Raw genomic sequence first — 12,741 nt, 5'->3', positions numbered from 1 at the left:
GTCGGTAGAATTCTAAAACATGACTCCCCAATGATTTTTTCCCTTGTATGATCCTCTCTCCTTTGAGTGTGAGGGGAACCTGTAAATATAATGAGATAGCACTCTAGTGCTGTGCTATATGTACAGCTGACCTTAAAATAGGGCGATTATTAGGGTAGGCCTAACCTAATAACGCAAACGTTTTAAAGGCAGAGAGTTTTTTCTCAAGCTAGTGGCAGAAAGGGAAGTCAAAGAGTTAAAGCACAAAAAGGATTCACATGTTGTTTATTGCTCGACTGAAGACAAGGGGGCTACAGAAGGAATGCAGGCAGTGTCTAGAAGCTGAGAGTGACCCCTAGCATAGAGCCAGCAAGGGGATAGAGACCTCAGGGAGCTGAATTCTGCCAATAGCCTGAATGAGCTTGGAAACATTCTTCCCCAGAGCCTCCAGAAGGGAATGTAGTCCTGTAGTCCTGCCTATACCTGATTTCAACCTGGGCAGAGAAACCAGCATCACATTCTCTACCAAACTTCTAACCTACAGAACTATGACTAATAAATGGGTGTTCTTTTAAGTCACTAAGTTTATGGTAATTTACGACACAAGAAAAAGCTAATATAATGGGTGATGGTAGGACCCCAGGTTAAGGAACCTTAGAGTGTTCCAGACTTTGAGGCTCAAAGGCAGTCCAGTGAAGAGGAAGTTAGAAACCAGGGATTTTAAGGAAATGGAAATATGTAAACTTTGAAGATCAGATGCCAATGTAGCGGGAAGGAGGAGTCCAGAATGACAACCCATTTCTAGATTACCTAACTAGGTTAAGGATAGTGCCGTTAACTTAGAAAAGGATAGCAGGAAGATAAACGGTTATGGGACCACAAGGAAATGCTGAATTTGCTGAATTCAATTTAGTGGAGATGTCTAGTAAACACTTGGGTACAGAATTGGGAACTTGGGCAAGAGGTCCATGTATAGATAGAGACGAGGATAAAGAAGAAGGAAAACTAATACTTACTTAGCACTTAACCATATGCCAAGCAGTGTGCTAAATGTGCTAGAGATTATGAGGCATTTAATCCTCAAAGCAATATAACTAGAAACTTTTACTAAACTTACAATGTAGATGAGGTAAAATAAGCTCAGAATGATTAATTAGACCAAGATCACACACATAGTAAGTGGAGGAATTTAAATTCAAGCTTGACTGACTCCAGAGCTCATTCTTTAAAAAAAAAAAAAAAAAAACATATATATATATATATGTTATTTATTTATTTGAGAGAGAGAGAGAACAAGCTGAGGGAAGAGTGGGGGTAGGAAGAAGGAGAGATAATCTCTCAAGCAGACTCTGTACTGAGCATGGAGCCCGACATGGGGCTCAATTTCACAACCCTGAGATCATGACTTGAGCTGAAACCAAGAGTTACATGCTCAACCAACTGAGCCACCCAGACACCCACACACACAGCTCATTCTTTTAATATTTCTCTATAGGTACAAAAGACACCAAAAGATGGATAATATAAAGTTATGACATAATTCTATACCAATCACAGAACAATGAAAAAAAAAGTGTTGGGAATGGCAATGGCTCTGCCCCTGAACACTCACTCCTCTTTTATAATTGAGCATGAGCTCTAGGATAACTGGGAACATAAAGGAGGTTACTCCCCCCCTGCACAGAGGATCCAAAGTTTTTATTATGAACTGATGCTTGGAGAACATTGAGTCCCAAAGGAACCTATATTAACTTACTGTCAAAGGATTGTAAACACAGGCTCAGTAATTTCTTCCCTCAGGACCCTGATCAAACTTTGATGCTAAATGAGCCTTATTTTCCAAGCTTCTGAATAAGTTGCTGAGATCCAGAGAGAATAAGATAAATCCACAATATTAGCCTGCTGATGGTTTGGAGATACGAGTTGATACATTTGCTTTGCCCTGAAGATATTTTATGCAAATCCACAAACAGAAGGAATATTGGCTTCTCCATTTTCAGAGCCTTTGTCTGAAGGGAAGTGAAAGGAAAAGAACGCTTAGAAGTCTGGCAGTAGTGAGGTCTCCAGGCGGACGGAAGTTGGGCAGCTGAGTCCTTCTGTTCTGATGTTTTCATTCCCACAGCTACAGCAGTGGTGAAGTGTGGGGAAGTCATTTGTCATCCTTAAACAGTTCATTGTGATTTTGAGGTAAGATTGGATAAAGGGGGGGATCCCTGGGTGGCTCAGGGGTTGAGCGCCTGCCTTCAGCCCCGGAGCATGATTCTGAAGTCCTGGGATCGAGTCCCACGTCGGGCTCCCTGTGTGGGGTCTGCTTCTCCCTCTGCCTCTCTCTCTCTCTCTCTCTCTCTCTCTCATTCTGTGTCTCTCATGAATAAATAAAAAATATTTTTAAAAAAAGATTGGATAAAGGGAATGAATAGGAGAAGTTCACAACAATAGTGGAATTCAAATTCCTCCAGTTATTATATGTGTGATCTTAGACAAGTTACATAATCTCTTTGAGCCTTTTTACCTCTTAGTACTTTCACTAAACCAGGTACTAATTTTCTAAAAGATAAGAGGGAGAGAGTGGATTGAGTAGTGGATATTGTGGGTATCACAGTGACTTTGCTGTCTTCAGGTATTTTCATAGGAAGTGGTCCCAAGTACAACTGTTGGCTCCTCTATTCTCTACCTGCATGACCTTGACCAGCCTATTCATCTCTTCAAAATACTGCTTCCTTATCTCTCACATGCGATCATCACTTTTGGTATCCATTCTAAAAGACTTCATCCCGGATTGTGTTAGTCCAGGGGAGGTGAGGAGTTACAGTTGAGATCTGAAAACAGAAGAAAAGGATAAACAAGAAAAGAAAGTTAAAGATGGAGAGTCTGCCCTGGCTCTTCTTTCAGGATGCTGTCCCCACAGCCCCCACAGAACAAGGCCTTACTCGAGAAGCAAAGCATCTGAGTCCCTTCCTGATGTGACACTTCTCTCATTTCCTCACAGATCACACCCCTGCAGAATATGGCTATGGAAAATGAGTCTTCAGTGACTGAATTCATCCTGGTAGGATTTACAGATCAATCTCAGCTCCAGTTACCCCTTTTCTTCCTCTTTTTACTGAACTATGTGGTCACTGTGGTAGGAAATTTGAGCTTCATTAATCTAATTTGCCTGAATTCTCACTTGCACACTCCCATGTACTTTTTCACCTTCAACTTATCCTTCATAGATCTCTGCCAGTCTTTGGTCATTACACCTAAAATGCTGATGAACTTTGTGTCAGAGAAGAATATCATCTCCTTTACAGAATGCATGACTCAGCTGGTTTTTTCCTGTTTCTTTGCCCATTCTGAGTGCTATGTGTTGACAGCCATGGCCTATGATCGCTATGTGGCCATCTGTCAGCTCCTGGTGTACACGGTCACCATGTCCCCTCAGGTCTGTTCTCTGCTGATGTTTGGTTCTTATGTAATGGGGTACATGGTCAGATTGTCCTTCTGTGATTCCAACATCATCAACCATTACATGTGTGACATCTTCCCCCTCTACCAGCTCTCCTGCAGCAGCACCTATGCCAGTGAGCTGGTGGATTCCATTATTGTGATCACAGTTGTCATAATATCCAGCTCCTTTATTTTCATTTCTTATGTTTTGATCCTGTCCAGTGTCCTCCACATCTCATCAGCTCTGGGTTGGTCCAAAACCTTCAGCACCTGTGGCTCCCACATAGTAACTGTTGGTCTATTCTATGGATCTGGGCTGTTCACACATCTCAAGACCTCTCCTTCTGGTTCTATGGGCCAGGGGAAATTCTTCTCAGTATTTTACACAAATATAGTACCCATGTTGAACCCTTTTATCTATAGTCTAAGGAACAAGGATGTCAAATGTGCTCTGAAAAAAACTCTGAAAAGAATTGCAAATTAAGCACAATGAGTGTTGCTGGGTTGTTAGGGAATGTGTGTATGCTGTGTGTGTGTGTGCATGTCCCCATAATTTTCTTCAGAATGAGATTTTTGCTTTAAGTACTTACTTCTCTGTAAACATGTCAATTAAACCTGCAATCATTATTGAATCTTGTGGTTATTCTCAGTCCAATACTGAACTGAGCTTTATTCTTAACAGTGTGCTCCAGATACGCAGCCTAATTCCTACTTCTTTTTAGACCACCTCCCATTTTGCCTCTTTCCATGGACTTTTCATACATAAACAAACATTACACTAGAAAGCTGTCTGATGAGGTCATCCCTCTTTGTTTTCCCTAAAAACAATCACATATGGCCCTTCTGGTTTTCAGCTTTTGGGGAATTTTTACTGTATAAGTTATAAATTTTCCAGAATTTCAGAGTCCTTTTAGTCTTTGTTTCTATACCGAGATTTCCTAACCCACAAATGAGGAAGATTGAGCCTTTGCTTTCTAAAAATTTTTATTTCTGCGGATGGCAAAGAATGAGTGGGGTTCACCAACCTGCCCACTTTCAAAACCACCCATGGTGAAAATCACAGGCATTTCTTGAGAATCATGGCTAGGTTTCGTAGTATTGAGCAAATTGTCCGATATACTAGAAAAAAGATTGCTACTGTCCTGTCTTCTGATCACCTTTTTTCTCCCAATGTTTTCATAATTCTCAAAAAATATTTTGAGACATATAAGGAACCAAACAAATTTCACAGCTTTAGTGATTGTTGTTGGCCACAAAATAAAGTGTCAGGTTTAACATGAGGCTTCTCTGTCCACATGCACAGAAAGCATTCCCCCTTTGCAAAGGTTGATAGCCTTTCTTGTTCTGTTCAAGACATACAAACAAGAATGAGAAGACCCTTGTCATGGAGGGCTTCATGCTTTCCATTTGTAATGTTCACTTTGGAGGAGACAGAATGAACATTTGTGGGGTTCTTAATGGGAGTTGTGTCTTTTCAAATGTTATCATAATGCACTTCTGAATACCCTGTTTTAGAGACAGAGAATCCAAGATTCAGAAATTCAGCTCAAGATCACACAATTAGCTCAGAGCAAAAAGCCCAGATATGTACCTGATTCATCTAACAACAAATCCTGTATTCTTTCCATGTTATCATGTTGCTTCTCAGGGTGGAAAGGGGAAAAAATAGGAAATATAAGAGAAGGGAAATAAAAAATCTGGAGAATTATTTTAGAATTCACCTGGAAGTGAGGGTACAAATGACACCTTTAGCCTGAAGTCCCTGTAAGTGGAAGAATGGTCCATAAAGGCTTTAATTTATGCTTCTAGAAATGTTTGATATGAATTTTTATAATTATGTAGTATAATACTGATGAGGCATGACTGAAGGAGACAACTAATTTTATTTTACATTTGGAAAAAGAAAAAATGTAGTCTTTTCATAATACAAAATATCGAAAATTGTATTCTACCAAATTTCTTGTTTTGTGTGATTACAGAGATACAACACTAATTTACTTTCCTCAGTGATTCTCAGTGGGGCCAAAGAAAGACACTCCCTTACATGCTGTATCAGGGACTGTGGTAAGCTCAACAAAGCCTCAGTAGTATCTGTGAGATATTTATGCTTAGTCAAAGGGATCGCAAGCATTAGCTTAAAAGTATGGCATATGTTAATACCAGTTGGGAACTGAGAGAAATGAACATAATTAATTTAAATCAAATTAATCTGGGGACTCCTGGGTGACTCAGTGGTTGAGCATCTGCCTTCAGCCCAGCACATGATCCCAGGTCCAAGGATAGAGTCTTACATTGGGCTCCCTGTGAGGAGCCTGCCTCTCCCTGTCTATATCTCTGCTTCTCTCTATGTGTCTCTCATGAGTAAATAAATAAAATATTTAGAAAAAATCAATTTAATCTGACTTCTGTTATAAAAGCATTGGAGATAAAAAAAATCTATATTATATACAGATGTACGTATATATATCAGACTGTCCTTATTTTGTTGACATCTCTGTCTAATCAAATAGAATTTGACCACTTAGTCTTTCTTTTTTCTCCTATGCATAGTTAGCGTAGAATCTGGAAAAATAAATATTTATGAAATAAGTTTGTGAAATTATTAGATACGAATTTTTCTCTAAGCCAAATTAAAAACTATGTTAATAAAAACAGTAATTTTCTCCCATGAAAATTAGCTTTCTTTAAACGCATGGCTATAACTCTTCAAGACTGAAAAAAGAGTCTAATTGGATACAACAGACAGAAATGCAATTCTTTCTGTTATAATACATGTGTCTTTCAAATTGGCTAATGTTCTAGGTAACCAGCGCTCCCCATTTACAAAATACCTGTTTCTCCTGAAGAACTTGGATTTCCTTTGAAACAAAAAAAGGAACTGTTTGGTTAGGTTACAATATAAATGAGGAAAAACATACAATTTTACTTCAGAAACTAAAATGAAATAGAGTTGTATTGTACTATTTATTATATATGTGCAATTAAAAACCTATCTCCAAAATGCAACCTATGCCTTTGTCAGTAGAAGATAATAAAATCAAGTAAATAAATTAGCTGTGTATGCAAAGTGGCTGTGGAATTTTTATAACATGAAAATTCATCATGGTAAATAAAATTTTGTCTCAGGGTAGCCGCAGAAACAGCACAGACTTCTCTGCTATTTTGCATAATCCTCAGGCTTGGCTTGAACCCTGGTAAAAACTGATTGCATTTCAGTTTCCTCATTAAGATTAGCAGTTGCCTTGCCCTAAATCTTAGGCTACTAGAATGCTGGGTATCAGATACCACAACAGGAAAGCACTGTCATTATCGGCTTTGCCAATAATGAGTCCTCTTTCATATAACATGAACATCATTTGCTACAAATTTGACTTTTTACCACCAAAAGCTATTAGAGATAAGTTACAAATTCTGCTTCTATTAAAAACTATGGGGAAGATGGGATCAAAAGAACTTAGTGTATCCAGATTGTCTAGTTTAAGCTATATTCAAAACAAATTTTCAGGATATTTGGTGATCATATAATAGCACTTAGGTGCCTGGCTAAATTCAACATAATATTAATTTCACTCACTATGGACTCTGGAACCTACAACATTTCTTTAAGATTAAAAGTAGAACAAAAGGGAATTAATCCATAAGATAGCATGTGTCAGATAATGTTCATTGTCTCTCAGGCCTATACTCCTCTCCTATGTATATCCAAGGCTAGAAACCGCTGCCTACATATACGGAACACTCTTGAAATCTTGATACAGTGATGAATAATTTGTCTATTGTCTTGTAAGAGCTAAAAGTCTAGAGTAGAGTCTGCCAAGTCAGTGAGGATAATAGGTACAATGGTGCCCAGGAATATAAGATTGGTTTAAGAGATTGTGAGGCTTAACAGAGAAAGTAATGTTAAAAAGAAAACACAGGAAGGAAATCAGTTAATTAAACAAAGGGAGAAATGTGCATTGTCTGATGAGAAGTCAGAAAGAAAACACAGGAAGGAAATCAGTTAATTAAACAAAGGGAGAAGTTTGCATTGTCTGATGAGAAGTCAGGTGGAAGCATGGCAGGGGGAGTGTATTCTAGAAGAACAGTTTGAGGAAAGGGCCAAAGGGGACAGAGCATGATGCATTCCAGGAGAAGCACAAGCATGCAGTGAAGAGAATATGGCAATTACAAATTACGATTGTAAAGAAATACAGCAAAACATTAATAGCAATGAATTCTGGGAGATGTCTATGGTGTGGCCTAGGATTCAGAGTGAGGATTTCGTCAGTCCTAGCAGAGGCTGGAATGCAATCAGATATCCATGACTAAGGCTGGACACCAGTAGAGGAGTTTGGGGGACATTGTAGCAGGTCGAAGAGGATGCATATGCCCACAAAATACTGAGCTGAGGACTTCAGGCTAATGCCCCTGAGGGATGGACATAGGTATCCATATTGTCCATCTCAGTTATTTTCAGCTCAGAAACAAATATGGATAAACCAGTAGAACACAAACCTCAGGACTTGAGACTGTATATAACTGGGAAAACATAGACAGACTCCTTCCTCTCTAAGGTAACCAGCCTGAGAAACTCCTGTGCTCTCCCTCACTCTATTATTCAGAAATAGAGTTAAGTGAATTCACTGCTCTGATCTCTATTGTAGTGAAGACTTTCCTAAGTTGCCTAAAGAAATAGTTCGTGTTTATCCTTTTGATTCGTTCATTCAGTCATTCCACAGATTTTTCTGAACACCCATCATAGTATTTGCTGCACTTGGGATAAAACAGAGAACAAAACTGAGTTCCCTATATTCATGGAACTCACTCGTACTGTGATATAGAATGGTGGCTGTGACCTGGTAAGAAAATGTCCTATTTCCCTGAGTTTTGTGATAAAACATCAAACAGAACAATATGTAAAGAAAAGGAGTAATGTGTGCAGCTGTGCATTTGGATTCACTCAGAGGAAAATGACCCTTTTTCATCTGTGACTGATACTGTTCCTTTTCTTTCTTTCTCCAATTTTTTATTTAAATTCCAATTAATTAACATACACTGTAATATCATTTTCGGGTATAGAATTTAGTGACTCATCACTTTTGCACAACACCTTTTGAAGGCACAGTGCTCATCACAAGTGCTTTCCTTAATCCCTATTGCCCATTTAGCCCAACCCACACCCACCTCCCCTCCAGCAACACTGTTTGTTTCCTATAGTTAAGAATCTATTTCCTGGTTTGCCTGTCTTTTCCCCCTCTGTTTATCTGTTTTGTTTCTTAAATTCCACATATGAGTAAAATCATATGGTATTTGTCTTTCTCTGACTTTTTTCACTTAGCATAATACTCTCTAGCTCCATCCACATTGTTGCAAATGGCAAGATTTTATTCTTTTCTGTGGCTGAGTAATACTCCCTTGACTATATATACTACCTCTTCTTTATCCATTGGTCAGTTGGTAGACATTTGGGCTGTTTACATAATTTGGTTATTGTTGATAATGCTGCTATAAATGTTGGGATGCATGTGCCTCTTCATATCACTATTTTTGTATCCTTTGGATAAATACCCAAGGAGGGTTCCCTTTTCTCTGCATACTTGCCAGCATCTGTTGTTTCCTGTGTTGTTAATTTTAGCCATTCTGACTGGTGTGAGGTGATATCTCATTGTAGTTTTAATACTGTTCCTTTGTTCCTTTTTAATGGAGAGAAAATTTATTTACCAGATCTTTGCTAAGTATCATCAGGATTACAATTAATCCTGCAAAGATTCTTCTTCTTCCAGCAAAGAAAACCACCAGATGAATGATTTCACTATGAAAGCAGTGATAATGAATGCTTGCACTATGGAGTTTGTGGTGGGATTTACCCTGCCTCCTAGAGTCTCCTCACAACCATTGAAGAAGTAGAGTAAAACTCTTAGCTAAGGTCACCAAGAATATCTTCCTGGAAGAAAATTTTGATCTTCTAGCCCCAGTTTCTAAAACTTTGTCTCCTAAGTAGGATAGACAAAGTTGGAGGTCAAGACAAAAATCTAATAATGTTAAGCTTGTGGGATGCCTGAGTGGCTCAGCAGTTGAGCATCTGCCTTCAGCTCAGCATGTGATCGCAGAGTCCGGGGATGAAGTCTCCCATTGGGCTCCCTGCGGGGAGCCTGCTTCTCCCTCTGCCTGTGTCTCTGCCTCTCTCTGTGTCTCTCATGAATAAATAAAATCTTTTTTTTAAATGTTAAGCTTGTATAGTTGGTTGAAAGAACACAGATTTTGAGAAAATTTTCAGAATCTAGGGCTAGACATAGATGTTTGAGACTTAACACCAAAGAGATGATCCATAAAAGGAAAAACTTGTAAATTTAACCTCACCAAAATTAAATGTTTTATTTCTGTCAAAGACCATATTAAGAGGCTAAAAAAAGAAGCCACAGAGGGGAAAATATTTGCAAGCATTTATCTGACAGAGAAGTAGTATCAAGAATATATAAACAACTCTCAGGACTCAACAGTTAAAAAAAAAAAAAAGTTAGAAAAAGACTTAAACATTTTACTAAAAAGGGCCTGCAGGTGACAAATAATCACATGAAAAGGTATTCTATGTCATTAGGGAAACACAATTAAAACCACAATGAAACAACACTACAAATCTCTCAGAACGGCTAAAATAAAAAATAGTGACACCACCAAATGCTGGCAATGATATAGAAAAACTGAACAGCCCGGGTAGCTCAGCAGTTTAATGCTGCCTTCAGCCCAGGCCCTGATCCTAAAGACCCGGGGTCCTGGAGCCCAGACCCTGATCAAGTCCCACATCAGGCTCCCTGCATGGAGTCTGCTTCTCCCTCTGCCTGTGTCTCTGCCTCTCTCTCTCTCTCTCTCTCTCTCTCTCTCTCTCTTTGTCTCTCATGAATAAATAAATAAAATATTTTTTTAAAAATAAGAAAAACTGAATCACTCATAAATTGCTGGTGGGAATATGAAATGTTACAATCACTCTAGAAAAAGTTTGTTACCGTTTGCAGTTACTCCGCAGTTAAACTCTTGAGCATATATCTCAGAGCAATGAAGATTTATTCTCAGACAAAAACTGTACACAAATGTTCATAGCAGCCCTATTTGTAATAGCCCAAAATTGGAAACAACCCAGGTGTCTTCCAATAGGTGAACAATTAAACTGTGTTTATCTGTCCATATCATGGGATACTATGCATCAGCAAAAAAGGAATGAACTATAGATACATGCAGCAACCTAGATTAACTTCAAGGATATTTTACTGAGTGAAAAGCCAATCTCAAAAAATTTTATGGACTGTATCATTCCATTTATATAAAATGAAAGAATTTTAGTGATAGAGAGCAGATTAGTGGTTCTGTATCTTGACTGTGGTAAGTGAATGCACTAGCCTACACACGTGATGAAACTGTATAGAACTAAACACACACACACACGAGTAAAAGTGAAACTGGGAAAATCTGAACAAAACCAATGGATTATGTCACTATCAATATCCTGGTTGTGATATTATACTAGTCTTAAAATGTTACCTTTGGGGGACACTGAATAAAAGATACAAGGGATTTCTCTGCATTGTTTTTAAAATTTTTATAACTAATTTCTACAATAGAAATTGAAAGCTTAATTTTTTAAAAAAGTTAAAGAATATAGGCTTTTATCTCTGAAACATAAAAACATGTAAAGGAATTTTTTAAATTATATACTTTTTTTAAAGATTTATTTATTTATTCATGAAAGACAGAGAGAGAGAAAGAGAGAGAGAGGCAGAGACATAGGTAGAGGGAGAAGCAGGCTCCCCATAGGGAGCCCAGGGCGGAACTCATCCAGGATCTCAGGATCATGCTCTGAGCCAAAAGCAGAGACGCTCAACTGCTGAGCCACCCAGGCGTCCCAAAATTATATTCTTCTTAAAACTGAAATCTTAAGATATCACCTGTTTAGGTTGATTCTATTATTATCTTGAATTTAATTTGAGATGAGCATTTTCAGTGCTATTAATGTTCTACATACTAGAACAGCTCTCTTAAGTGTTGATGTATCCTTAATACCTTTTTTTATGGAGCATCCTATGTCTGTTATGTTCCTATCTGAATGAATTCCCCCCACCAATAGAGCCACCCAATGTAACAGAGATTCCCAAGATTCAAATGGGTCCAGTAGAAATAAATGTGTTAAAGGCTTATTTTGACCCACATCAATTTAGATGGATAAAAATAAAGTTACACTCAAGCAACTTGGTTTTGGTTCAATATTTAGAACCAAAAAAAAATTGATCAAATATCCCTAATCTCTTTGTGTCCATTCTCTTTGGATGTATGGGCCATTCATGCCCAACACAGCCAAAATCCACCCTTCTTCCCAACCCCCTTAATACAATTTCTGTATTCAGATACCATTTTTACTTATTCTGCACCTGAGCATTTCTCCAATTCTCTCCATTCCCAAAAGCATCCACATTGTTCCTTTCCAGGAAGCATTCATTTGATTGAAACTTATACCAGCTTTATAGCAACCAAAGCTTCGTACAATCTTGGGCATAAAGGAAAAAAGGAAGGCCAAGGCTGCAAAACGTTCAGTTTCTGAGTTCACTAAACATTCAGGAACTCAGTAAAGATTGTGTTATTTATTCTAGGTAGTGAAATCAATACTTTTTTAGGATTTTATGTATTTATTCATGACAGACACACAGAGAGAGGCCGAGACACAGGCAGAGGGAGAAGCAGGCTCCCTGCAAGGAGCCCAATGCAGGACTTGATCCCAGGACCCTAGGATCATGACCTGAGGCAAAGGTAGATGCTCAACCACTGAGCCACCCTGGGGTCCCAAAAGTCAATACTTCTTAAACAGGATTCCAGGGCAGCCCGGGTGGCTCGGTGGTTTAGTGCCACCTTCAGCCCAGGGCCTGATCCTGGAGACCCGGGATCGAGTCCCACATCGGGCTCTCTGCATGGAGCCTGCTTCTCCCTCTGCCTGTGTCTCTGCCTCTCTCTGCCTCTCTCTCTCTCTCTGTCCCTCATGGATAAATAAATAAAATCTTAAAAAAAAAAAAAAAAAACAGGATTCCAGATAAGCCTAATGGAAATTCATAATGTTTAATGAAGTGGTAGGCTTCACTAATTAATGGTGAGTTGGCCTATTTTGTGTCCATATTTATTTGTTGGGATGGGTGCTCCAAGAGAACCTGGACCATATCTGTAGAGTTCAGTGCTGTATCCCCAGTACATCATAGATGCTCATTTAAATGTTTCTTACATTGATATGTGAAAAAGAAAAAAGGCAATGGAAGTGGCCACCATCCAGAGCAGCAGATGTGTGTGGGAAGTGGGAAATGAGGGAGAAGGAAGTAG

General features: G+C 38.7%; 1 protein-coding gene and 1 long non-coding RNA gene across 2 annotated transcripts in view; one reads left to right on the top strand and one right to left on the bottom strand.

Moving 5' to 3' along the window:
• The window catches only part of LOC118354904 (uncharacterized), a 54,590-nt gene that overhangs the window by 4,858 nt on the left and 36,991 nt on the right, over window positions 1-12,741 (bottom strand). Inside the window, exon 2 of the long non-coding RNA XR_004816311.2 lies at window positions 1,736-2,798. This is a non-coding gene — a long non-coding RNA (uncharacterized LOC118354904). The remainder of the gene's footprint in view (window positions 1-1,735; window positions 2,799-12,741) is intronic.
• On the top strand, window positions 2,984-3,892 carry LOC118354903 (olfactory receptor 143-like). Its single transcript, XM_035717117.1, has one exon. The coding sequence runs from the start codon at window positions 2,987-2,989 to the stop codon at window positions 3,890-3,892; it is 906 nt and encodes a 301-aa protein (XP_035573010.1). The 5' UTR covers window positions 2,984-2,986.

This window comes from Canis lupus, chromosome 5 (genome assembly GCF_003254725.2).
Source record: "Canis lupus dingo isolate Sandy chromosome 5, ASM325472v2, whole genome shotgun sequence".
NCBI classification, from domain to species: domain Eukaryota; kingdom Metazoa; phylum Chordata; class Mammalia; order Carnivora; family Canidae; genus Canis; species Canis lupus.
This window is presented reverse-complemented; position numbering and strand designations above follow the sequence as displayed.